Source organism: Sinocyclocheilus grahami, unplaced genomic scaffold (assembly GCF_001515645.1).
Source record: "Sinocyclocheilus grahami isolate Dianchi unplaced genomic scaffold, SAMN03320097.WGS_v1.1 scaffold153.1, whole genome shotgun sequence".
NCBI lineage: Eukaryota > Metazoa > Chordata > Actinopteri > Cypriniformes > Cyprinidae > Sinocyclocheilus > Sinocyclocheilus grahami.
Window position 1 is genome coordinate 437,742 of NW_015505332.1, and position 27,954 is coordinate 465,695.

Consider the following 27,954-nt stretch of genomic DNA (forward strand, 5'->3'; position numbering starts at 1 on the left):
CTTGATTTCTGGCGCCACAAACGTCACTTTCAGTCAAAGGACACAACGCATAATACGAATGCGCTGGCGAGACAGAAACTAGAGCCGTTTAAGCGAATGGCCGCGCAAACAACTAATTTTCTTGTTCAAATTTAAATGTGTTATTCAAATGGATATGATTAAACTATAAAACGGAAATTGCTGGACCTTTCACTGATAAAAACGTTGAGGCTTTTATCTATAAAAGTATCCGCTTTTGCGTAAGAATACTGTTGGAAAGGAGTACCGGCTCATTTTTTGGCGCGCTATAAGTGACGCGGCGCTCAAGATTCTGATTGGCTGACGCAGGCCAACCCCCCCCCAATGAGCTTGTTTTTGGACCTTCAAACACAGAAGCCAGATATATATGTATATAATAACTGTCATTTCAGATGGAAGTTAATGTTATAAAACCAAATGTTAAGTATCCTCCTCAGTCCTCTTTTATGCAGTTTGCTCATATCTAAAACACTGCACAACAGAACAAATGGAAACACTCAAAAGAATTTTAAAAGACTTGTTTATTTTTTCCTTCAGTAAGACAGAAAAGCTAAATATAAACAATACAACTTTCACTTATTTCCATGCCTTTACATTGCTCAAACTCATGAATATGTACTAATGAAGTTATGAAGAAGACAATCAGTGCTCAATCTACAACTTGAAAAGATGATTTAAGCAATGGCGGCTAGATAGTCTTTCACCTCCGCTGGAGTCAGTCGCCTGAATCCTGCTTCATTGCAGATTCCCACCTCAATGTTGTCCTCAGTCATTTGACCTTCAAAGCTTTCCTGTAACAAAAGTAGTCATAGTTAACATTGATGTTTGACATTAATGCAATGCATAATACAAATGAAATAAATATTCAGCAAGTCATTTTGAGGCTTTAGCAAATAAATAAAACGTCAAGCTTTGTGACAGTTACAGTGCGATATTGACTCTAGCTCGTTTGTCACCAATGCACAATGAAAAACAGCTAGATAAAGAGATGTAATTCCTATAGGGAAACAATATTTTACAATGCAACAGACCGTTTCACGGCTACCAAATATTTTAGACAAAAGTTAATCTTGGATCTTGTATGCAAATAATAACGGTATCTAATACATTACTGCAATTAACAGACCTTTAGCAAACATGGCTGGGTTGTATATTTATAATAAAATTGTATAATTATTACCTTAAGAGTCAGAATAGCAGTGTGAATCGCATCTTCCAGTTCCAGATCCTCATTGTACCTAAAACAGGAAAATGAAACCAATGAGATGCTGTACGTTTAGGAAGACTAAAAGGGTCTTATGCTTTCAGTTATTACATTTTATACCTTTTTTCAAGGAATGTTTTCCCATTCACATAGTTCTTCCCCATCGCTGTGGCTTTCCATGCGAAGTATGCTCCCTTAAACAGATCAAAGTCCATCTTATTTTTCTAATACAGTGCATAATAAAAGAGCTTACATTTTAAGAGACAATTATTTTCGGTTCAAATTTAAAGATTACACTAATACAATAAATGAAATGAATAGCAAGCATACCGAGGGGTCTGACTGGAAAAGGTATGGACGGTCTTCATCCCAGCCAGCAATCAGGAGTGACACACCGAATGGCCGAACACCTCTGTGTTTAAACAATAACATGACAAAATCTGCATGTTATGCCACTGTCAATTTGGTACATGCATATTGTTATACATTTTGCAAAAGAGCTGTTTGTAGGGCAACTTCCAGAACAATTGTAACAGTGGTAAATTGTGCAACGGAGACATTTCACACATACCCTGATTGTGTGTACTCCTGCATAACAGAAGCCACTCTCTGAACAAGTTGGCCTGTAGGAATCGGCTCCTGATAGACCAGGAAGTACTGCTGAGCCAGCTTCCGTGCCCTTCGCAGCAGAACCCTGCAAAACATGATAAAAACCCATTACAACAACTCTTATTGAGCATCTTATCTTTGCCATAATCCCACCTTTATATTATAATTACGACAATATGAAAAATCCAAAATTTTTACTGAAAATTGACTCAGCCACAGGCAAACATCATAGATGCAGATCAGTGCGTTTCTTCATTGGAATGGATTTGGAAAAATTTAGCAATGGATCACTTGCTCACCAATGGATCCTCTGCAGTGAATGGGTCACAATAAAAACATCACAATAATCCTCATGACTCCAGTCCAACAGTTAATGTCTTGTGAAGCAAAAAGTAGCATGCTTATAATAAACAAATCCATCAAGACGTTTTTAACCTCAAACTGTTATTTTCGGCCTAAATAGATAGTCCATAAACCATAATATTGCTTTCTCCAGTGAAAAAATGGTCTCTTCTGAATCAGGAGAGAAATATGCACAGATCAAGCACTGTCTAAAATAGCATTTTAATGTGAGAGGACAAACAGGGGATGGACTTTTTAATTAGAGGAATGTTATTATGGATTTTGACTTGAGTTTTAAGTTAAAACACCTTAATAATGGATGTTTCCTACATACATGCAGTATTTCGCTTCACAAAATATTTATTGATAGCCTGGAGTGGTATGGATTACTTGTGGATTATTGTGATGTTTTTATCAGCTGTTTGGACTCTCCTCTGACGGCACCCATTCACTGCTGAGCATCCATTGGTGAGCAAGTGATGTAATGCTACATTTCTCCAAATCTGGTCAGATGAAGAAACAAGCTCATCTACATCTTGGGATGGCTTGAGGGTGAGTACATTTTCTTTTTTGGGTGAACTATTCTTAAATTTTTTTTAAAACATTAAAACAATTGCTCTGAAAGTCAACTACACTTTTTTTTTTTTTTTTTTTTTACAAGACTGCCTTACACATGCTTCATATTAAGAATCATTATTATATAGCGTTTGTTCATGTAGGCTCCAAATCCATACCTGTAGTCTGGACCCATGCCACTGTAGACCATACCAATGTGTTTGGTTATGGGCTCTACTTTGTGAACACTTTGCTCATCATACAATATCGATTTCTGCTTCTTTTCCGTAGCCAGAACAACCCCATTTGAAGCTGTGAAAAACGAAATGATGATAAAATGAAAGTTCCTTGCTGTATAAACACAGTTCAAAAAGCTCACAATAAGCACATGCTAAAACCATAAAGTTTTATAAACAATGAAAAGTTAAGACACACATAACAAATACATAAAAGAACATGACTAACCTTTTATTCCAACTGAAGGAGCACCAGCTGCTACAGCTGCCAGAGCATACTCAATCTGGACCAACTTCCCTGAAGGGCTGAAAACAGAAAAACAAGAAAAGTGTTGCGATTGTAAGGTGAAGTATATTTTGACATGTTGACTAGAGTTAATGTTAAAACATTGTGCTGTATTGTTACTTCACCCATTTACAGACTTCAAATATACAAATGAGGCTTATTAAATATGCAATGGTCCTTATAAAAAAAAGTTATATTTTTACATTGTCACAAAACTGTTCTGTTTAGTTATGCTTTATTATAATAATAACAAAAAAACACAGTACTGATCATTATAAACTGTATGTTCATGTGCATTCAGGAGTTATATAAAAGAACAGCTTCCCATGATTCACAGAAAGTGAAAGTGAAAACAGAAAAACAAGAAAAGTGTTGCGATTGTAAGGTGAAGTATATTTTGACATGTTGACTAGAGTTAATGTTAAAACATTGTGCTGTATTGTTACTTCACCCATTTACAGACTTCAAATATACAAATGAGGCTTATTAAATATGCAATGGTCCTTATAAAAAAAAGTTATATTTTTACATTGTCACAAAACTGTTCTGTTTAGTTATGCTTTATTATAATAATAATAATAAAAAAACACAGTACTGATCATTATAAACTGTATGTTCATGTGCATTCAGGAGTTATATAAAAGAACAGCTTCCCATGATTCACAGAAAGTGAAAGTAAAAGAAGCAAGTTGCAGTCGCAAAGACAAAACCGAGGCCAGCCTGTCCTTTAAACACCCATGAGAGAGTAGAATTTGTTGCTCTGGGATTCATTATGTGTTTAGTTCATCTTGTTCATGAATGTTGATGCACGTGAATAAAATCAGCACTGCATCACAAACACAGTGACTCTGCATCAGCGGCCGGATAAGGAGATAACGCCTCTGATTGACGGAACGCACACCACAAAACTCGAGCTTCGCGATCCGCTAAAACACACACTCGTTTGATCTTCATGAACACACTGGATTTAACAAAATCATGATGTTTATTACCTGAAAGTGGTGAGGGAGAAACTGTACCCTCTTTCTGCCATGGCTGCGTCTGGCTGTTGGGGAAGTGACGTCACGCGCTTAATTGATCTGATTGGCTGAAAGAGTTACTGGGTTTCTTAATGAATTGTGGGTATTGCAGCCTAAGGATACGTTTAAAATAACGTTGGATGTTTGGTTTTGTTTTACCTGGCACCAATTAAAATCATGTACTAATTAAAACATTTGTTGGTTTAATCATATATTTTGAACATATTTCGCCCACACCCGCTCAGAAATAAAGCTGAATTTTTATAACGCTGTACTACAAATCCCAGAATGCACGGGTGCAGGACAAGGCGCATGCGCACTAGGTCATTTTTTTTGGCTGTGACCGTGAGGCGGTTAGGTCTGTACATGTTACGTTAATCTGAAATAAAATACCGCATATAATGTCATTATCGGGTTTACTTCAGTTTGTCGGACGCTCTCTGCAGCGTCTGGAACTCCGTTTAGCGCAAGCAGCGGGATTTGACAGCTTCGGTGAGTGCATTTACTTTACTTTAATGTCATGTGTTACACTCCTCCACTCATATCACCACACATACACTCAGTTCACAATTGAGCTTAATTTAATATCATTTTACATTTTTTCCCCTTCTGACTGACCATTGCTTTGTGATATTAAATATAGTGTTTGTTTTGGAAGTCATTATCTGGTAAGTGAAGGGCTCAAGGAGACGCAATCTTTAAGGGGGAAGTACTATAGGTCGAATAGAATAAAAAGTCTCTTTAATCGGAATGAAATGTTGCAGTGTTTCCTTGAGATATATTTACTTAATTTATATGGCTAATTAGGTAACATATTATTAAAAATATATGGAACACGCATGCAAAATGTGGACTGATAAGTATTAGTTTCTTTTATTTTCGTTTCTCATTTAAAATATATATTTCTTATATTTTTAATAATTATATATAATTATTTAAAATATACAAAATATATATTTTAACATTTCAACATTCGACTTCAAAGTTATATATATATATATAACTTTGAAGTCGAATTTATCTCTTATAAAAAATAAAAAATAAATGGACAGTGATAGGGGTAAAGTATATTTAAAATGCTACTGTGTGTTTAAAAATAATTTTAGTTACTCAGTTTGAATATTATTTTAGTAATCGGTCACATAAATCTTTTCTTCAGGTCCAGCTCTGGCAGTAAATGGTCCCCAGATTCTTCCTCAATCCCATCACAGCAGTGATGAAGGAAACTCTGAGCCCAGTTTCTTGGACAGTATCTTTTGGATGGCAGCTCCTAAAAAGAGAAGAACCATTGAAGTAAATCGTTGCAGAAGACGACACCCAAATAAACTGATAAAAGTCAAGGTAAGAACTCACTGGTTCACTGGTATAGCATTATATAAATTAAAATAACTTTCAATGTTATACTGTGCTGTAGTAAACAGCAGTTTATCCTTCTTTTATATTTCTTTTCTTTTCCAGTACAACATTGAGCCGTGTCCAGAGTGTGGCAACATGAAACTGAAGCATACTCTGTGTGGATTCTGCTATGAAAAAGTCAGGAAGGAGACGGCAATGATACGAAAGCAAATCTCCATCACGGAAGGCGGACCTCTCAACACTCCTGCTGTAGAGTCTGTTGTTTTGTATGAAAATGAAACGCCCTCTGAAGCAGATAAAGACAAGAGAATAGTAGAACGCAACAGGAAACGCCCTTATTGGTTTAACATGTAACTGCAGTGAAATAAAGCCTTTTGTTAAATAAAGATCACAGTTTCATATTCATGAAATATTTTGTGAATGCGCTTAGCATTTTAATTGATCAATTATCATTTTTTATACTCTTGTGTTGTTGTTTGATAACAGTCCTTGGCTCGGTCCATGTAATGTTTTAGTTGAAAAATGAGTGATATGTCATTTTAATAGCAGTACATAGCTAGAGGGGCTGTTGTCCACAGTACTATATAAAATGGTTTAAGATAAATAAATTGATTTGAAAATTGAAGTAATATGCAATAAGATACTGTACCATATTGTAAAGAATCAGAGTTGACATGGCTAATTACAAGATCAATACTATCTTAAGTCATTATCATACACCTATCGGGGAGGGTTTTGTGGTCAAATCCGGAAAAGGGTTGAAATAAAAGTTAAAAATAATTTTAAAAATCAGGGTGATCGGGACCCCAATATGAAGTCAAGTCAAGTCACCTTTATTTATATAGCGCTTTTAACAATAAAGATTGTGTCAAAGCAACTGAACAGCATTAATTAGGAAAATAGTGTGTCAATAATGCAAAGTGACAATAGTAAACACTCATTTTTGCATCATCTCTTCTCAGGTGTTCTGGATCCAGACTGAAGCTTGTGTAAATCCTAGACCGAAACAGAGAAACAAATAGAGACATAATTAGTATACCTGCTGTTCCAACCAAGCAAAATTGATTTGTTTAACCCAAACTAAAGAATAAAAGTCCAGAGTTTTGCGACCCTAGGGAGCGTGATGGATTGTAGCGTGGTAGAAGACTAGTTAGGTACGCAGGAGCTAACCCATTAAGGGCCTTATAGGCAAGTAATAATATTGATATTGATACGGAACTTAACAGGTAGCCAGTGCTGAGACTGTAAAATTGGGGTAATATGATCATATTTTCTTGACCTGGTAAGGACTCTAGCCGCTGCATTTTGGACTACCTGTAGCTAGTTTATTGAAGATGCAGGACAACCACCTAACAGTGCATTACAATAGTCCAGTCTAGAGGTCATGAATGCATGAACTAGCTTTTCTGCATCAGAAACAGGTATCATGTTTCGTAACTTGGCAATGTTTCTAAGATGGAAGAATGCTGTTTTTGTAACATGGGAAATATGATTTTCAAAAGACAAGTTGCTATCTAATATAGCAGACTGGAAGATGATCAGTGGGTATCACAGTCACATGACAGCGTTAACCATGTTCCTGTTTAATATCAAAACACCATTCTTATTTTAAATGATGATAATTTATGCACATGGTACATCATTGTAGATATCCACAAAAAGCATTACCTTAGTATATGTCCAAAAACTATAGCACCAAAAATCTGTCATTTTTAAAAAATAAATTAAAGAACATTACTACGCACAACAGCCACAACTAAAAGAGATCGTAATGTAATTCAAAGAAGGTTTTGGAACTCCAACCTCTTCTGCCCATCAGTCTGTGCATCTCCTGCGCAGTTGCGAGTTTCTGGAATCTCAAATGCGCTGCTCTCAGGACTATACCAAAAGAAATTCATTTAAAGACCGCTTATAATTCTATACGATGTAGTTAATATGTATATTTTGATAATAAACGTATCCAACTCCCCTATGAAATATTAAATTGACTGCTGGATGTTTTTAATGGAATTGCATAATAGTCCAAGCTGTCTGGAAGATCTCATGCAGAAGACTTTAGATTGTTCAAGGTAAGCAAAGAAACGAAACACGTTTTAACAGTCAAATGATAACAGATCTATATAATCTATAAGTGTGTTTACCTGCAGGAGAAATGCATTTATCATCACCTTTGCAGGGTTGCAGCTTTAGCAGTGTTGTGTTGCAGGTCGCTAATGTCATGACATTAATAGACAGATAATAGATAGACAAATAGATAGTAATATAGTTTGACAGCTCATACACCGCCAGCGTCACAAATGTCTTGAATGAGTGTGTGCTACATTATACTAGATAAAACACTTTATAGGTTGTAATTAAATGTGGGTTTATAAGGGGGGTTGCACAACAATCATTATAATACATTAATTCAAATATAATAAAATTATAATTCACATGTTCATAGTATTACTTCTTAAAAGTATATGTGACCCTGGACCACAAAACCAGTCATAAGGGTCAATTTTTTTTTTAATTGAGATGTATACATCATCTGAAAGCTGAATAAATAAGTTTTCCATTGATGTATGGTTTGTTAGGATAGGACAATATTTGGTTGAGATATAACTATTTGAAAATCTGGAATCTGAGTGTGCAAAAAATAAAAAATTCTAAATATTGAGAAAAATGCCTTTAAAGTTGTCCAAATGAAGTTCTTAGCAATGCATATTACTAATCGAAAATTAAGTTTTGATATATTTATGGTAGGAAATTTACCAAATATCTTCATGGAACATGATCTTTACTTAATATCCTAAACATTTTTGAAAAATCGATGATTTTGACCCATACAATGTATTGTTGGCTATTGCTACAAATATATCCATGCTACTTATGATTGGTTTTGTGGTTCAGGGTCACATATGTTATGTTATGTGTTAAGTAGATGTTAAATGTTGACAAAATGTCTTTTATCAGATTTAAAATGACTTGCTCTTCTTTGAAAACATACCAAACATAATGACTCATGTTAATGAGTCAACAATAAACATCCCAATTTTCATCTAAAAATGCTTTAAATCTACTACAAATTATTAGAACTATACAATGCATTTATGTGTAATTTATGTAGGTTGTGTTGAGATATATAGTTATTTTAGTAGTGTATAGTATATAATTTAATTATTGTAATATTATTTATATACTAATATATTTTTATTAATATCATGAATTAGCTTTTATATTATTTTTAAATTTTTATTTTAGTAATTTTATCTGCTATATTCATTTTTTATATTTCTGTTTAGCTTTAATTTATTAGTTTTAGCACTTCAGCTTATTGTATTTCAGTTAGTTGCCAAGGCATCATCTGATATTTATTTTTATTTCAGCTTAATTTTAATTTAAAAATAAGTTATATAAATAAGTTAACAAAACTATTTTAAATAAAAAAGGTTTAGGTAAAAAACAACACTGATGAATGAATGAATGAATGATTTCAGTACTTAATTTGTGATGGATTTAAAACATTTTATGTGGTTTTATTTTGTTTTAATAGTATTTGTTGAAAGTCATGTTCTCCTTAAATTGATTTGGTCGGTCTTGCCAAAGAGATTTAAGACTTAAAATGTCAGTGGGTGTACTTTGGAAAGGTTGGATATGGACTCGAGAATCACAGAGCCAGATCCAAGATGTGAAGAACAAGTACAACAGCGACATGGCAGCCATTACCAGAGACCTGGAGCTGAAGTACAGGGAGACGCTGACGGAAAACCGGAGGTGGAGCTTGAGAAGGAACGCCAGCGCATGCAGGCCTACAAGAAAGCCCTGATCTCTCAGAGTCAGCAGCTTATGGAGGAACGGAAGCAGCTTCAGCAGGAACGCCAGGATCTGGAGGAGGAGAAGAACCGTCTGCTGCAGTCTGGAGTGGCCAGGGTGGCGCTGCGGAAAGCCCTGCAGCGAGAGGAGGACTGGCAGCGCAGGGCTCAGGCTCTGCTACAGGAACTGGAGGTGAAGCTGGTGGAGAGGCAGGAAGCTTTCTGCAGCATCCTGTTGACACGAGAACATCGTCTGGAGATGGAGAAGAACCTGCTGCTAAAGGTGGCTAAAGACCCGGTGGGTGCCGAGCTGAACCTAGAGGAAGATCTCAGGGACATTTTTAAGAACGACAGACACTGTGCAGATTTACTGAACATAGATAAGCACAAGAATGGGAATTTGATGTGGCTGTATCTCAGGTACTGGCAGCTCCAGGTCACCCTGCAGAAACACAAGAGGGCAGAAGAGACGCTAAAAGGGGCATTGCCAAACTCCAGCAGACCGTGAGGAGTGTAGATCTCGATATAAAACAAGAATTGTCTTCCTTAAATGTTTTCCTTTGCTTATCCAAGGTTTTCCCATGATTTATTGATCAACTATTTATGATGCCAAACGTTTTTGTGAGCCCAGAGTCTTTGACAATCATATCAGAACATGACTGTATATTAGGGATGCATGATATTATCGGACCAATATTGGAATCGGCCGATAATAGCTTTAAATGTAAATATCGGCATCGGCCCGATATGGAAAATTATGCCGATATGTCTTGCCGATAAGAGGAAAACATTAACTCACATGTGCTCAGGGTGTGCTAGCGAATAGATCATTGGCTCATTCTTAAAGCAAAGTTTTGCCTGAATGATGATTATATTCACGTTTTGGATTGCTGCATTTAAACTGAGAATGCACTTACAGAATTACATGTTAGGTGTATGAGTAAACAGTAATAGCACGTGCAGCGGCAGCAGCAGCAGCCTCCCCCGGGTCCTAATGCCCGTTCTGTAAGGAGTTTTAATTCCATAGGGGGCGCTGTTGGCCTACTTCTAATAAAATGAAAGCAAAATACACATAATATTTAGACTGTGTTTCTGATTAAATAAAGCAATAATTGATGCCATAAAATCATGAGTATGTTTTGATTTAAAAGGTCAGAAGCTATAGCTTACATGAATAAAAAAAAATCACAAACATGACACTTGTAAATTAAATAATTCTATATATACTGATTTATTAATTCATGTGTAATATGTTATATTTTTTAAACAATTTATGAGCTCTAAAATATTTTCAGAATTTTTACAACTCTTTTGCTTTAGACCAGGGGTGTCAAACTCAATTCCTGGAGGGCCGGAGCCCTGCAGAGTTTTGTTCCAGCCCTGCTCCAACACACATACCATGTAGTTTTCAAATAAGCCTGACCGACTTGATTAGTTGGATCAGGTGTGTTTAATTAGAGTTGAATCTAAACCAGGGTTCCTCAAATCTTACCCTGGAGGTCCAATGCGCTGCAGAGTTTAGCTCCAACCCTGATCAAACTCAGCTACCTGTGATTTTCTAACGATCTGGAAGACATTGATTAGCATGCTCAGGTGTGTTTGATTAGGGTTAGAGCTAAACTATGCAGGAAAGTGGATCTCGTGGGCCAGATTTGAGGATCCCTGATCTAAACTCTGCTGGGCTCTGGCCCTCCAGGAATTGAGTTTGATACCCCTGCTTTAGACTATCTACAAATGTTAAATCATAAAATAAAATGTTAAGGTTATCACTGCATCTTTCTGGGAAAAAAATGCAGTGATTAATATATAGTTTATTTATAGTTATTTTCAAATCTTCAGTGTACTGTAATTATAAAATAACTTATTTATTGTTTATTTAATTCTAACCAAAATGAAAAATAATTATATATTGGTATCGGCATCGGCTATAATGAGTTGAAAATTATCGGTATATCGGATATCGGCAAAAATCCTATATCGTGCATCCCTACTGTATATTTTGTTGAGCAGATTTTTTGTGCTTCTCAGTACTATTTTTGTTTTCTTTCAGTTTTTTTGGATCAAGTAGAAACCAGACTAATCAAATGCTTTCATATTTGTTGCATTACTGATGAACTTTAATAGACAATTTATTCATTTTCAATCTAAAGATGGTTCATAACTAATATGTACCACAAAAATAAATATGAGGTTACTGACATGTGTAATTAATATGTTTTCTGACACGAAAGAATATATTACAGTTTGATCGACTCAGGTTTGCTTTTTTATTGTTTGCCATAGTTTCATAAATACATATAAATGAGATTTACAGTTTATTTATAGCATTTATTTCCAAGAACTAAATGTTTTGAATAGATGATGATTGTCCATCAGAGATGTCTGCCCTCATTGCAGTTCATTGTATACCTGCTGAGAAATAGATCAACAGCTCCTTTATAATCAAATATAGGTTACAATTAAAAATTACATTCAATTTAGACTCATTTCATTTAGAATATTCAGGTTTAAGACTATTACTAAATATTTTCTAAATATTTCCCCAGTTGTTTTGCAAGGATTTTGACACTTAAGCCACATTTAGAAAATTAATAATGTTATTGTGTTAAATAACACACCAAGTGGCATTTATTGTAAATAAATACATAAAGCACAATGATAATGTTTCAAATGATAAATCATATGGTTAAATAGCATGACATTAATTTTATGTTTAAACAATACTTTTTTTGTGGTATCTTCCTTTGATAAGGTTTCTCTGGTAGTCTCAGCTGAAAACAAATTGGGAGCATGTAGTTCTCTTGAAGGCTTTGGTATTTAAGTATGCGTGAGGTCACCCACCATTCTTGTCATTGTATCCGTGTCCATGATGGCAGACAGCTTTCATCAGCTCATCACTCTCGTCGCTGGAAGCCGAGTGTGTCTCGTGGGGGAGAGATGAGGCTGGACGCTCTGAAGTCTGGACTCCTGGGTTGGATTAACATTGGCTTATGTTCGGTGATGGACGAGACCTCGCTCTTCTGAAGGCAAAGACCATTTAAACTAGTCTCAGAGTCCATGATGGATTTTATTCTGGAGGGAGAGGGCTCACGGGTAACGTCAGGCTGTGTGACATCTCTGGGCACAAATATTGGTATTGGAAGAATGTTTCTATAAGGTAAATGATATTCCTGCAGTGGCTCCCCCTCCCTCCCCATGTGAATGGTTTGGTTTAGGAACCGTCTCACTGTGAAATGAACCACCTGCTTGCTTTCATAGCTCTCCTTTCTCATTGAGTCCTTCTCGACAAGTGTCCTCCTGTGAAGCAGGACTTGTACAAGTTAGTAAAAAGTAAATTACATTTAATTAATGCATCAAATTGATCAAAAGTGACAAAAGTAGTGTAATATTTTTTTTGTAATATAGTTTTTTTTTTTTTTACTTTCTAATTGTCAAAGAATCCTCGAAAAAAATAATAATTCTTGAGCATCTAATCAGCATATTAGAATTATTTCTGAAGGATCATGTGACACTAGACTGGAGTAATGATGCTGAAAATTCAGCTTTGTCATCACAGAAATAAATTAATTAAATTCCATTATATTAAAATGTAACCCAGTTATATTAAATTGCAATATTATTTCACAATATTACTGTTTTTACAGTATTTTTATAACGTAAAAGCATCCTTGGTGAACAACAAATAAATAAAATAATAATTATATATATAATAAAAAAATCTGATGAAATCCAAGCATTTGAGTTAAAATAAGGTTTTTTAGTTTTAGTTTTATTAGTTTTATTAATTTGTATTAATCAGAGGTAAAGTGAGTGTAATAAAGGAATATTTTACCCAAAAATTCTGTTTTTGTCCAGAAAAAAAAAACACCTTAAAAGCACTATAAGTCCATAAGACTTGTGCATTATATTCTAAATCTTTTGAAGCCATACAATAACATTGTGAGACAGGAAATGATCCATCACACCAGGGTTGATGTGATGCACCACTTTGAAAATACAGAATGCAAGATATGAGAGCTGCATCAGAGGGGAAGATATTTAATGAATAAATACATTTTGGTCTGTATGATTTCAGAAGGCTATATGTATAGCATGAGTGAAAAAAACTATTTTATTATGATTTTACAATATTTTTGCCCCGGAGCTTGACAGTTAGAATGACGATTAACATCTATTAATTCTTCAGAGTTTATGATAACAGCATACAGGCTTGGAACAACAAAAGAGCAAGTAAATATTAACATTTTTAATTTTGGATGGAAGGATTCCTGCAAATACAACATGTACAGTAGGAAACACAAATGCATACTTGTATTCTGGCCTTGTCTCCGTCAGTAGGTCTAACCAGGTGGCCTCATATGATTCTCTGGCAATCTCATCAGTCTCCTGAAAATCACTGTAGGAGTTCAGCAGATATGACCTGGGCTTCCTGCTCAGGCAATGCATCTCATCCAGCGAGCTGGCAAAAAATAGAAGCCAAATTAAAACTGGATAAGAAAGTTATCAGATCTTCTGATAAAGGCTGCTGCTTCCCTCCTGAGTGTTCCTGTGTCTTATAAATAGGGTTTGTTGCTATTTTTACATCCTGCCATCAACCCCACAGGAGTCTCTTCAGATTGGTGTAGTTTGAGGAGGTGGGAAAATGACTAATCCCACGACCATTTAACTGATATGCAAGACTAACAACTTCACCAGGAGGTCAACAGTGTCAAAGGACACATCTGATCTCAGATTTCCTGTCGTATGTGCGTCAAAACATTATGGCTATTGCTGATATCAACAAAACTAGATGCTGACTGGTGCCATGCCCTAAAAATGTTAAGTTAAATGCAATATACATTTTATGTGTGGTATTTAATGTACAGGTAGAAGCAAAGTAACCCTTGAAAGTAAATACATAGTATCCACGATGTTCTGAAAAGATAAAAATAGAAAAAGGTGCAGATATCTCTGACACTCATCTCATGTTTAAGGGTCCTTGTTGCCTCTCTCGGTTGTCAGCACCTGTGCAAAAGCCACACGCCATTGTTACGTCACACTGTGGCATTCAGAGCAGCATGTCAAACTCAAACCATTCTGTCTGATTGATGTTCTGTAGGTGTGATGTATTGTATAGTCCATCACTCAGCAGAAACAACAATTCTTTCTCGAGTTTACTGATGAAAGAGGCCTCTCTTTCAAGAGATTCCTGCAGGACGACTGTTAAATTTGGCCTCAACGTGCATCAACCTGTCATACAAGTGTTTAAGCAGCTGTATGTATTTTGTGTGAGTGTGTGTGTGTGTGTGTGTGTGTATTTTTGTGACTTTAGAGCCGTCTACAGTGAAGTACGTGGAATTCACTGTCGTAAATATCACTGTAACTAGCTATACACCTGCATTTGTTGCTACCGTAAAGCAATTAGTCTGTTTCGGAATTTCGTACCCGACTACCAAATAAATAAATAAAACTTACATATAGTTTCAACCAAAACTAACCCATGGCACCTATCAATAAATTGTCCACGTTTTATTTCACCTCAAAATCAAAAGAGATGCTATTAAACAAATATTCAAAATATTTGTTTAATGGCATATTTTTACCAAGTAAAAGACAATATCACTGATAATGAAGACTCCATTAAATAATTTCCCTCAGTTTCTGGGAATAAAATGGGTAATAATAAACAAATAAATTAACAATCAAACAAACAATAATTAAATAAATGCTTTGTATCGATTTGTTAATTTGTATTAAAATATACTTTTTTTCTGCAGTCTGGTAGTTTTCTTTTCTTTTTCACTGTCATTATTTATCTATAATCTCTACTTTTTTTCCCCTTTTTATTTAAAGAGTAAAACTGAAAGGAATGAACACACAAATCCATCAAATGTAAAACATCCCCAAATGTATTACCATAATGAGAATCTGGGGGTAAAATGTTCCTAATTGTCATGGGATAATGTCACAAGGCTCAAACAAATAAACAAACACATACATAAATAAATAAATATTACGTATTGTTATACTATTACAGTGTTCAGGTGGTTTAGCAGCTGACGTACCACAGCTCACAAGACAAAGATGAATCTGAATGACTTTAATTCACTATATTTATTAAAATAACTTAATAATGATTACTAAAGCACCAAAATCAGAATTAGTAACATTGCTTCAAAAAGCATTGAGACCACATTTCAGCTGGTTCGTCCCCGAACTTGACAGAGACATTAGGCAATTACATGCAGGTTTAGAGGACTGCAATGGTGCCAACATCCTTTTAAAGCCTGGAGGTATTTTGACTGAGAAATCCCAGTGATGCACTGAAAGCAAGGTGCAGCATCAGATTACTATGGCCTGAGCCAAGCCAAAGCACTCGCCTGAACGCTTGCAGCCAGTTTCCCCTGTAATGAGAGCCTTATGGCAACTGCAGCTGCAATACCTGCACAGCATGATGGATGAGAAATGCCCCTCAAACACAAAGACACTCACACAGATCATCTTATATCAAGCTAATATGAACATTGCATTGAGCATACAAATGGTGTCTCTCATAAAGTCACATAAAAGAAGTTTTTCTCATAATGGCATATCATTTTGGAACCCATATTTTTGCATTTTTGATAACACTCCATTAGACTGGGATCTGAGGGTGAGTACTGGAGAGTAAATTGGTTGTAATGGAATGTTATGGATATATGAATGTCAAGCCCATGATCTAGACTAGAGCAATGAAAAGACATCATGTCATCTGCTGATGTCTTATGTGAGTATGTGAGCATGTTTCTTGTTACTAGTTGTCATATCTGCTTCAAAAGCATACAAGGAGGAAACGCCACAAAACAGTTCCGGTGTCTTTCTTATGTCAGGGTTTGAATATGTTGAGGTTGTAATATTTAGGTAACATGACACCAGAACAGTCTGTCCCCTGCATAGTAATTTTATTTTGGCACTAGAGGGTACTGTTCTACAAGCTCGTTTATTATGAAATTCAAATGACTATATAATATTTAGTCAATAATATTACAGGATACATTTTTTTTTTAGCTTCCTCATCTCCTGATACTGAACATAAACGCTCTCTAATGCATTTAACTAGTTAATGTAATTAAAAATCCAAGGTTTTAGAATGGAACCGTGAAATAAGCATTATTACATCCCTGTTACGTTTCAAATGTAGTTTGATAGTTTTGAGAGTAAAGCAAGATGAGAGAAATGAAACCCCAGCAGTTGTACTACTGTGATAGACAATGTTTATATAACTTATATACAATATATGTAGTTGTTATTATTATTATGCACTATGTATATGCATGTATATTGTTTGTATACTACAATAATGTATATATTAATTATTAATGCTATTTCTGGTGCTTTAGATTATTAAATATAATGACAGTATTTATATATAATTTGTTTACCACTGCGAGTTATATATACAGTATACACACACACACACATACATATATATATATATAATTTATTTATTATTATTATTATTTAAATTTCAAGCACAATTTGAAAATATTCCAAGACTCGTCTGTGAAAGAGTTAACGTTAAACGTCAGTAGAAGAAAACAGGAAGTGGCCAAACCCTTTAACACAGTCCGATAACTTCACACAAATACCCACGGACGCACCCTTGCGGAGCATGACGGGTGTAACTCACTGCACCTCTTCATGATCGAGGTGGATGGGCGGGGATGTAAACCAGACTGTCTGTCGATCATCGAAGAATCTTCAGCAGCATCTTCATTATCAGATGCGCGTGTGATAATCACTGCGGTGGAGCCGCGGCACAGACTCAGTGAAAGATGAGGTGAGTTCATTACTGCGTCTCAAAACATATTGTACCACACCCACGGTAAATACCGAACTATTTGAAGTCGTCAATTTATTAACTATTTATAGTCACGTTCCGATTTTGGGGTGCCTGTTATGCCCAAAAATGCGGTCTAGGTAGGCAACCCATTAAAGGGGTCATGATGTTGCTAAAAAATAACATTGTTTTGTGTATTTGGTGTATTTAATGAAATGTGTTTATGCTGTTTAAGGTTCAAAAAACACATTATTTTCCACATACTGTGTATTTTATTGTTTCTCCTCTATGCCCCGCCTTTCTGAAACGTGTCGATTTTTACAAAGCTCATCGGTCTGAAAAGCGAGGTGTGCTCTGATTGGCCAGCTATCCAGTGCGTTGTGATTGGCTGAATACCTCAAGCGTGTGAAGGAAATGTTACGCCCCTCACCATATTGTGATGCCCTGTCCAGCCGGAGCGACGAGACAAAAACATTAAAACCCATTATAAACGAGGCATTTGTTGCATCCAGTGGGGACATAATTACGGATTATAATGATTTATACTGTCTTTTTACGCGTTGCGTTGCATAAACGCGCCACATAAACATAAAACCATGTCTGCATTTTTGATTGGAGAAATGACAAACGCTACTCTACACTGCTAAAAAATCGCGTTTGAATCGTCAGTGGCAAATTCTTTAAATATAAAAACATATTTACAGTCTGTGAGTCAGAACAGCCGGCATTGTAGTCTACTCTTCCAGGATCAGGAAACAGTCATCCATAAAATGCGCTGCACACATCTGAATATTTGGGTTGAACTGTTCTGGAACAGTGTTGAAAATACAACTTAACCACTGATTTCTAGTCGTGTCCTCTTTTGGAAGGCCAAACAAAGTAGTTTCGCTTTCACAACGAAACACAGCGTCTTCACGACATGACGGCAGCAACAATACTACAGCGAGAATAAAAGTTATGCCTTCTTTCTTTGCGTGAACATTTGGGCGGGGTTATGCAAATCTTCCCACATAATGACGTAGTTATGTCGGGGCGTGTTAGAACGAGCCGTTTTAGGTAGGTGTGGCTGAATCTTAACTTTTATAAAGAATATCTCTTTGGATTTGAGACTTTAGTCTTTGCAACTTTACAGATCTTCTTTATGCACCAAGAGCTTGTAACACTCCAAAGAGAAAGGAAAAATTGAAATCGCATCGTATGACCCCTTTAAGGCACTACCTGGTCTGTATTTGAGCTGATTTTCTTGTAGTGTGTTTGCGTGAAAATTAAGAATGTTAAATGTGTCTTTTATGCCTGAGAGTAACCGTACTAGAGTTACAATAACACTGACATTTATTGACAGAATTGTTTGTTATTAACACGGAAGAAGATCTACGACGTCACATCGGACAATGGACTTGCCCTGAATTGAATTCTAGTGTACTGCATACTGCCTATTACTTTTTACATGAAGAGAAATCTGCTACAGTGTCACATGGTTACAACGAGTAAATAGAGGTATTGTTATAAAGTTTGTGTTAAGTGAATCAAGGAGATATTAAAATGTACGCATTCTGGTTTCTCATCATATCGAACGCATTGCACTGTGGGATATCTAACATGCACTCTCTCCAAATGCTGTATGCCTGCTTTCCTACTAAACAGTTGGCGACAAAGTACGTAAACGTAAAATAGGTGAAGTACGCAGATTAATTCTTCCACCAAGATTCTGAAGTGCGCATCCAATGGACTCTCAGAGTAACTATCCCATGAGGCCACAGGAGAAGAGTCATGAATTTACATTTATGCATTTGGCAGACGCGTTTATCCAAATGCGACTTTCAAAAGGGAAACAAAAGCCATTCGTCAAGGAGCCAACAATATTTGAAATATACAGTGCCAGGTTTAGTAACTTTTTAACTAGATTCTAGTAAAGCAGCGTAACTGATGCTGTAGGTCACATGACAATGTCAGCATGGCTGATGTAGTATGTCTAAATTGCATTCTTACTACACACAAGCATACTATGTGGAACATACTTCTTTAAAGGCCACAAACTAAGTTCCTTATTAAATGTAGTACCTACTCACACATTATGTCGTTTGGGATGCAGCTATAGTATTTATCAGTGTATTGTACACTGCAAATTTTATGGATTTAGAAAATGTGCAGATTTGGTATAATATTATGCCACTGCTTACAGACTTACATGCATTATTCTTGTCTAGATAAAAGGTTATGATAATAAAGAATTAAATCAGACAATTTAAATCAGCTGTCCTGTTAAATTTGTATTACTTTGGCCAAACGGTGAAGTCTAAAAAAAGACAAACATCAAAAATAAGCACTGAATAGTTATTTACTAAAATGACCATAGAGCTGGATTATTTTTGGATCCTCATTTGGCAAGATTTCACTGCATCATGATATTAATTATTTTTGGCAAAGAAATGTGATTCACTTCCCTGTGCTCAAAACCAAAGTATATGCAAATAATGTTCACTGCTGCGAACTGTGACCCACTTTATGAGGTGTGACCAAGTGTGTTTTCAGGCTGATCAATAGAGATTCAGGACGTTAATCATATTCCTGCCAGACATTGATTCGGCACATTTCCTAATACTGTTTGGTTTGGGATTTGGTGTTTGCAAAAAAAAAAAAAGTCCTGCTTTTTGCTTTTTCAGTTATTTATACAAACACACGCACACACACACACGCATGTACTTAAACGGATTCAGCACATTTTCTAATACCATTTCTTCCTAAATCTTTATTCTTGTTCGGTCACAAGGGGTGAAACTCCAAAAGCAGTGCAAGCTCTCTGTCAAAAGTACAATGACGTGGCAGGAAAAAACTCGCAAGTGTCAGTGGACGTCACACGTGTCTCACCGATCAATACTGACTGGACAGACAGCGGACATTTAGGGCAGTGATGTTATGCACATTGATCGTGACAGAGGAGACAAATGTAAATAGCACAGATGTGTCATGGATAAAAATGTCACCGTTCTCTCCACCTCACGCTTTTATGACGTTCTCTATTTTTCTGACCTGTCGAGGCAGGCAGGGCCCTCTTAATCTAGCTTTATCCTGGATTATGTTATTATGACTTCTTCCCGTTTGGGATTCGGTCGCCATGCGGGACGTGAATGTTGACTGGAAGAATTCATAAAGCTGTGAGTTCATTCTGGGTGGAAGATCTCTTGTTCCTCCGGACCGACTCGTTTGGTGTTCCATTAAGAGAGCAGGCCGAGCAGGTTTTGAGCTGGTGTACACAACACAAATGAGATTAGACAGTCGGCTAATAACAAAGCTTCCGTCTAACAGTGAGTTTTTCCAGTCCTTAAATGCTTCTGTATTGTCTGCCTGTGATTCTATTGAAAACTGACTTCAGAAGAATGATTTCACATTTCTGCCGAAGAGCTTTCTTTCCATTATTACCCAATTGCAGCGCATAATAAGCATTTTGAAACCTTTCTGACGTTAGAACTAAAACGTTGCAATCCATCCACCTCCGCTTTGTTTGTTCCTCTCTTTAGAAGCATGGAGGACGGCACTCCACTATTTCTGAAGTTGAAGGGCTAAACAACAAGAGGAGGCAGGCATGGAGGCAGAAAAAGCCATGATCCTCTGCAAACTCTGCCTGACCGACTGTCCTGAGCTGGAGTCCAGCACACTGCAGTCCTGTAACTGTGTGTTCTGTGTGCAGGTAAGAGCATTGCTGAATAAATCTTTATCTTTAAAACGGAAGTGTGTTGTCATGCAGCAGAATATGTAGTTGCTATTACATACGCAAGTATTAGTGATATAGGAAAATCATGTTCACAAACATCGCTCCATAAGCAGGTGTTTATCTCTAGCTGTGGTCTGGTTTATTAGCACAAGCTTCACGGGAAAGGTGGAAATGCAGTAAACAAAGCACAATAGTGTTCAGTCTCGCCGAGCGGGGGATATTTTCTTTCACATGCCGTTTAAGATTAGCCAAATCTAGCCTATTTCTCTGAAACAAATCTTGTGGGTCAGACTTACAAATCATTTGACCTTTAATGGTTTTTAAGCCGAAGTGTGGCATTTTTAAGTTAAAACATTCTACTGGAATCCAACTTCCATTCAAAAATTGCTTCCCCTGAAAAGCATAAATATTGATAATACTCTATCAAAACAATGTTTAGCTAATTCTGAACATCGATTAACCTGACTAGGGATATAATAGTTAATGAAAACTAAAAACAGAATTAAAAAAAATTGCATTACTTGAAATGAAAGTGAACTAAAATCAAATTAAAAAGCTTGTTTTAATTCAGCTAGTTGCCAAGGCAACATTTTTGATGTACTAACATGACTAAAACCAAAACGGAAATTAATAATAAAAACTATATACACACATTCTTAAAACAGCACAAAAACGAATTGTAAAACTAAAATGGCAAAAACAAAATTACTAAAGCTGTAATGAAAATGGAAAATATAAAATATTACAAAAACTATAAAAGTATCTCATGATCAGACAGACAGACTGTACAAAAGTCACAGCTGTGTTGTGTTTGCAGTGTTTAAGGCAATATGTCCAGCTGGCTATTCGGGGCGGCGCAGGCAGTGCCATCACCTGCCCTGATCCGGCCTGCAAGAACACCGGAACTCTGCTGGACTCTGAGGTACTTCTGTCTATCTCGCTCGCAGTTCTTCTTTCTCAGTCAACAACAGTTTCCAGTTCCACAGTTGCACATGCTACAAATATTGACTGCGTAAACACTGGCAATACGGAAATCCTTCCACTACCAAACATCTATTTTAATTACTTTGAATCAATTAGACCTACGATTTACCTTCCCAACATCAACAACAACAAAAACTTGCATTTAAACGTTCAAAAGTTTGGGGGTCAAAACTGTTCAGTGTTTTTAAATAAGTCTCACCAAATGTTCACCAAGGCAGCATTTATTTGATCAGAAATACAGATAAAGAGTAATATTGTGAAATATTATTACAATTTAAAATAACTTAATTTTTTTTATTATATGTTAAAATGTAAATTATCCCCGTGATGGCATTATTCCAGTCTTCAGTGTCACATGATCCTTCAGAAATCATTCTAATATGCTGACTTGCTGCTCAAGAAACATTTCTTATTATTATCAATGTTGAAAACAGTTGAGCTGCTTAATATTTTGTAGAAACTGTGATGCATTTTTCAGGATTCTTTGATGAATAGAAAGTTCAAAAGAACAGCATTTATTTGAAACATTTGACACTTTTTAATAAATTAACTCAACCTTGCTGAATAAAAGACTTCTTAAAAGACCCCAATCTTTTGAACAGTAGTGTAAATTAACAGTGTTTGGGAGTTGACTCACAAAAGCAACCACTCAGAACACCCTAGCGACAAAATTAGCCTTAACCTTAGCAACCACATGACAATGCCATGGCAAATTAAAATAGATTCAAAGTGAACTCAAATGGCTTTGATGAAATTTGTCCGGGCTTGTTTAGCCTAAATTTTCATTTTGCTTTCGGTTGCCACAGCAAGAACACAATGGCTTTATTCATCATGAATGTTTTCCATCACTGTCGAATGTTTCCACACGTCTGAGTATTATTTTCCCCTCATGATCTTCACCAACCTGTTTTGTGAACTAATGCATCATAAATCAAAGTACAGTGATTCAACAGTAATATAAATATTACCTGGCATCATGACTCTGGTCTCTGGAAAACTTTGTTCTGACACTCAGACGTTTTATATACATGCTAAACTGTCTACATGGCACTTTTTTGACCTCTTTTGTCTTATTTCACAGTCAATAATAATAATTTCTACTCAAATCAACATCTAATTTATTTACTATGTAGATGTGTGATAAGCAGGATCATTTCACGAAATTGACCAGCTGACTGTATATTATGTCTTACATATTCATATGCAGTTCTGTAGCTCAAACATGACGCGTTCCGACATGACCTGAATATAAATTCATATCCTTCTTTGTACAGCTCGCCTTGTTTGCCCCCAGCGATCAGGTTGAGCTCTATCAGCGGCTCCGATTTGAAAGAGGTATGTGCTTGTCCATGTATGTATGCACGCATTTATGTGCCGCTTTCCATAGTGTTACTGTAACCATCACTGAAAATCCTAGAGGGACTATGATAGGCAGGAACAAACAGTTCTAGACAAGCAATGTGAGTTATAAAGAAGCATAATTTTATGCTTACTAGACTATTTATGTCAGTCAGTGATTATTGCTGATTTTAGTGATATAGTGTGTTGTTTCCATCTCTAGTTTAAAATTATAGCAATTGAAAATCAATCAAAACTAAGTTATGACAAAAATCAGATCTCTTAAGACTGTGATCTGTAGTGTGAAACATGCCGTTTGTTCAGAGTGTGAAAACTGATTTGAAATCAATATTCGATCAAAAAACATTTTCCTCAGTTCCAATGTTGGCATAGTTTTGTAGGACAGTACAGTCAGTAATTTTACCACAGCAGCAGCTTCTTGGCACATTAACTTGGCACAACTTGGTACCTTGGTGATTTAATATAAACGCTAAAAACATAAAAACTGAAATATCTTTGGATTGTGGGATATCACAGCAAGAGAAGGCGGCATTTTTGCTGCCTTCAAAAAAAAAACAGTCATCTTACACAAGATATTACTCAACATGACTTGATAGCTTCCTATGTCCGTCTATACCAGGGGTGCCCAAACTCGGTCCTGGAGGGCCAGTGTCCTGCAGAGTTTAGATCCATCCACAATTAGACACACCTGAACCAGCTAATCAAGCTCTTACTAGGCATACTAGAAACCTCCAGGCAGGTGTGTTGAGTCAGGTTGGAGCTAAACTCTGCTGGACATCGGCCCTCCAGGACCGAGTTTGGGCACCCCTGGTCTATACTGTCCACAAATGCCAATATTTTGAAGTTTCGGACACAAAAATGAGCTTATGGGCAATAGTTGTATATTTTAGAATCAGAAACGGTTTTATCCTACGGCTCAAGTGTGAGTGTGCTGCTGGTTGCTGGTTTGTGTCCGCCAGGGTCCAGCTCAGCGTTTATAGAAGCGTAAACAATGAGCTTATTCAGACAGAAGAAGCTGTGGGATTTTCTTCTTCCACTGCCTCTGTCTGCATCTCAGCTGCCCCCAAAATGCTAGGAATCGTCTAGACTGTCTGTGGTGTCAGAGTAAACTGTGACAGTATTTGCAGAAGTCTTCCTGAGACCGCAAGAACAGTAAACCTCAATGAAAAATTGTCAGTGAATTTTGCAAGCAAGTGAATTGGCTTTGCCACATTCCTTTTTTTTTTTTTGGCTTCGAATGTTTTTTTTTTAACCTCAGGTTTTTCTTTCGGTCTCTTTCAGGAGTTCAGTTAGACCCCAGTAAGGCTTGGTGTCCCATGCTGGACTGTCAAGCCGTGTGCAGTGTGACGCCCGGAACCGAAGGCAAACCGCTTCCTGTGCCCTGCCCCGCGTGCCATGCCGCCTTCTGCTGCGGCTGCAGAAGCCCCTGGATAGATGGTCACTCCTGCTCCCAGCACCAGCCGCTGATGGCACTATCAGCAGACAGGTCAGTGTGAGCGATTTACCACTGAACGAACAACTGTTCATCATTCAGTTCCATAACACGGCCCTGTAAACGTGCTCTGTGTGTCGTCTCTGCAGTGCACTGAGCAGCGCTGATACTGATGCAGCCATTAAACAGTGTCCAATGTGTGGCGTCTATATAGAGCGCAATCAGGGCTGCGCGCAGATGCTCTGCAAGAGCTGCAAACACACGTTCTGCTGGTACTGCCTACAGAATCTGGATGTAAGTGATTCTAGGGGTTTACAAATGTTCTGCCACCAACATCACAGATTTTGGACACTACGACAATAGAAATACCATGGTATTATAAAAGTACCATGGTTTTTACAATGAATGATCAATCACAGTACCACATTAATGTATATTTTTTGGGACTAAGTACCATGATTAAACCATGATATTAAAAGCAATACACTATGGGCACACCTTGATTTTTGGACATGCGTATAATAATAACAACAACAACAATAATAGTTATTATTATTATTACAATAATTTAAAATTAAAACATTTAAATATTATAATTAAAAATGAAAATTAATAAAATTGAAAGTATTATTAAAAGAAGAATAATTATAGATAAATATTTCATTAAATATTTTATTTAAATTCAATTTTAATATAATAATAATAATAACCATAAAATGTGATGATTTTTTTCTATTAATTAAATTTTAATATATAATTTTTGTATAAATTTTTATATTTGTAACAATTTTACTAATAATAACAACAACTTTCCATTTTAATAGTCATTTATTATTATTATTATTATTACATCGTTTAAAATGAAAACACATTTATTATTATAATTGAAAATGAAAATTAATTAAAAAAATTATAACTATCTACTGATAATAATATGAATAATAATATATGGACATATTTAAATATTTAATTACATTTCAAGAATAATATAACAAATTAATTCAATTTGAATATAATATTATTTTTTCAATTGTAATAATGATAAAAATAAAAAAAGTATTATTATTACAATAATTAAAAATGTAAACATTTAATAAAATATTTATAAATATTTCTTGATAATATGCATGATAATATATTAATATATTTAAATAAATATTTATAATAATATATAATAATAATGTAACAAAATTTATTCATTTTTAATATAATATTAATTTTCAATTTTAATAATATTTTACATTTTTGTTTGTTTTGCCATTTATCATTTGTAAGCCTTTTTGGATAAATGTGTCTGCTAAATGAGTAATATCCCTGTGGTTACAGGGCGATATATTTCTGAGACATTATGATAAAGGACCATGCCGAAACAAGCTGGGGCACTCCAGAGCTTCCGTCATTTGGAACAGGATACAGGTTAGCTGGAATGCCAATTTGCACTGTTTTTCATTATGTCAGACATTTACCAATTTCCAAATGTCCTTGATGTCTAGTTTTAGAAAGCACCCATCTTTGCAGCTTTTTCAGTTGACAATTTTTTTTAATCAGCAAGCTTAGACCGTTACTATCATGACGTTAGATGAAAACTACTCACATGCAGTGAGATCCCAGTTGAGTTTGTGTGTTTTGTGTCGTTGTGATGTGTTCAGGTGGTCGGTATACTGTTGGGCGTCAGCATCATCGTGCTAGTGACGTCACCACTGCTGCTGCTGGCCTCTCCCTGCATCCTGTGCTGCGTGTGCAAACCCTGCCAGGCCAAGAAGACCAAGAAAAAGAAGAAAGACAAGAAGCCATCAGATTCCACCGCATAGGAGAACTCCTAATAATCAACATGTGTAGCATCCTCCACGTGCCACTCCTCAGTCTCGCTAGCCAGGCGCACAAGTGCCTCACTCTCAGTGCCTGGTAAATTCAGTGGATTCATTTTGCCTTCAGGTGCATTATGGGAAAAAGAAGCTTGTTGTTTATTGAATAAACAGCATCTGTAAAGGAATGGCCCTTACTCCACTAAGCCAAAACATTTGTTTATGTGAGCTATAGAGGTTATATTAAAAAAAAATGATTAACTGTAGCAATGAGTTAAACTCTTTTAATTTCCATGTAGCCTTCCAGACCAAAGGCCCTGCTGTTTTTTTCTTGTGTACTGTAATATGTAAATACTGTATTTATGAGTCTGGGAACTGTCCTGTGTTCTTTTTACATTTGTTGATTTTTCGGCATCAGATATTTTATAACTTCATTACAATAAACTAAACACCTGAGCAGTGAAAGTGGCCAGTTTCTTTGTGTTCTTATGCTAAAATGGTTAGAAAACATAATTTTGTAACATTAACATAAACATTTCAAGTTATGAAACATATACACACACATAGTAATATTTAACAATAGAGGCAGTTTTTTTAAATTATTTTAGTTTTAGGGCTCATACTCTAGAGAAACAGCATGAAAACGAAAGCATTTCTCGCACAGAAAACAGTTGTTGTATTGTATTGTATTTCATACCCAGCTGGGGAAATTTACAAAAGAGTTTCTGCTTAAGTGAGTCCGTGAATATTCCTGCTTCTTTCGGTTTCATTTTTGTTTTCCTGGTTTCATGCTTTCATTTTCATTTAAATAATGCGTTCTTTTTATATTTGAGGTCTAGTTAACTTTTTAAATGCCTCTTGAAGACGAGAAAAGGTGGATAAGATTGAAAACAGTGTGACAAGGCCTTTGAGAGTGTAGTCACTTGATGTAGAGTTCATGGCCTGTCTGTTCCTGTGGATCATCATTGTAGATATTTTGAAGCATTAATCTTAATTTTTCAGTATGATGACTAAGGGAAAGTCAAGAAGAGTGAAATCTCCTAATGAGCATGTACAGTACTAAGAAAAAGGTATCATAATTATTTTTCCATATTAGAATGTAATTACACTTCTTCGTATGGGTCTTTATTCTGGTTTATAATTTTGTTCTGAGTTAGATTTAACTTGGAATTATCATTCATTTGCAACAAAATAAAAATGTCGTTAGTCTGAAATGCTGCTGTTATTGAGACATTATTGGGTAAAAAGCAATAGAGACACCGTGTGGTCACAGGTTGAACTGCAGACATTGATTTGTTTCTACCACAGTCTATGGTTTCTACGAAACAAGAATTATGTGAAGTATGAAGTATGATAAGAAGTATGTGAGTTAGAGAAACACGAGTTTTAAAGAACGCTGGATATTTAAAAAAAAAAAAAACACAGTGATGAACTAAATAATTGAT

General features: G+C 35.8%; 5 protein-coding genes across 10 annotated transcripts; 3 read left to right on the plus strand and 2 right to left on the minus strand.

Annotated features, from left to right (window-relative positions):
- Positions 1-573: 573 nt before the first annotated feature.
- LOC107592434 (proteasome subunit alpha type-2-like) lies at positions 574-4,346 on the minus strand. Its single transcript, XM_016281944.1, has 8 exons — positions 4,243-4,346; positions 3,194-3,270; positions 2,908-3,040; positions 1,794-1,916; positions 1,553-1,634; positions 1,343-1,416; positions 1,199-1,256; positions 574-809 (listed from the first exon to the last, which is right to left on the minus strand). Exons 1-8 carry the CDS (start codon positions 4,281-4,283, stop codon positions 693-695), a joined length of 705 nt encoding a protein of 234 aa, XP_016137430.1. The 5' UTR covers positions 4,284-4,346; the 3' UTR covers positions 574-692.
- A 222-nt stretch (positions 4,347-4,568) lies between these two features.
- mrpl32 (mitochondrial ribosomal protein L32) lies at positions 4,569-6,006 on the plus strand. Its single transcript, XM_016281945.1, has 3 exons — positions 4,569-4,761; positions 5,429-5,610; positions 5,728-6,006. The coding sequence occupies exons 1-3, from the start codon at positions 4,671-4,673 to the stop codon at positions 5,977-5,979; spliced, it is 525 nt and encodes a 174-aa protein (XP_016137431.1). The 5' UTR covers positions 4,569-4,670; the 3' UTR covers positions 5,980-6,006.
- A 1,670-nt stretch (positions 6,007-7,676) lies between these two features.
- LOC107592531 (coiled-coil domain-containing protein 127-like) lies at positions 7,677-10,104 on the plus strand. The gene is made up of 2 exons (XM_016282063.1): positions 7,677-7,694; positions 9,255-10,104. Exon 2 carries the CDS (start codon positions 9,262-9,264, stop codon positions 9,925-9,927), a length of 666 nt encoding a protein of 221 aa, XP_016137549.1. The 5' UTR covers positions 7,677-7,694; positions 9,255-9,261; the 3' UTR covers positions 9,928-10,104.
- LOC107592532 (telethonin-like) lies at positions 9,819-13,954 on the minus strand. Of its 4 annotated transcripts, none has more exons than XR_001609986.1 (3): positions 13,729-13,954; positions 12,261-12,716; positions 9,819-9,861 (listed from the first exon to the last, which is right to left on the minus strand). XR_001609986.1 is itself a non-coding variant. In XM_016282064.1 (2 exons), exons 1-2 carry the CDS (start codon positions 13,863-13,865, stop codon positions 12,314-12,316), a joined length of 540 nt encoding a protein of 179 aa, XP_016137550.1. In that variant the 5' UTR covers positions 13,866-13,954; the 3' UTR covers positions 11,679-12,313. The 4 variants fall into 4 exon arrangements, 1 of the variants encoding a protein (XP_016137550.1); XR_001609985.1 differs by lacking the exon at positions 9,819-9,861 and adding an exon at positions 11,679-11,831; XR_001609987.1 differs by lacking the exon at positions 9,819-9,861 and adding an exon at positions 11,804-11,828.
- Positions 13,955-17,004: 3,050 nt separating this feature from the next.
- Positions 17,005-26,974, plus strand: LOC107592436 (E3 ubiquitin-protein ligase RNF144B-like). Of its 3 annotated transcripts, none has more exons than XM_016281946.1 (8): positions 17,005-17,217; positions 20,736-20,905; positions 21,747-21,851; positions 23,188-23,248; positions 24,554-24,758; positions 24,854-24,998; positions 26,031-26,120; positions 26,354-26,974. In XM_016281946.1, exons 2-8 carry the CDS (start codon positions 20,801-20,803, stop codon positions 26,513-26,515), a joined length of 873 nt encoding a protein of 290 aa, XP_016137432.1. In that variant the 5' UTR covers positions 17,005-17,217; positions 20,736-20,800; the 3' UTR covers positions 26,516-26,974. The 3 variants fall into 3 exon arrangements, with proteins under 3 accessions (XP_016137432.1, XP_016137434.1, XP_016137433.1); XM_016281947.1 differs by lacking the exon at positions 17,005-17,217 and adding an exon at positions 19,881-20,522; XM_016281948.1 differs by lacking the exon at positions 21,747-21,851.
- Positions 26,975-27,954: the final 980 nt, after the last annotated feature.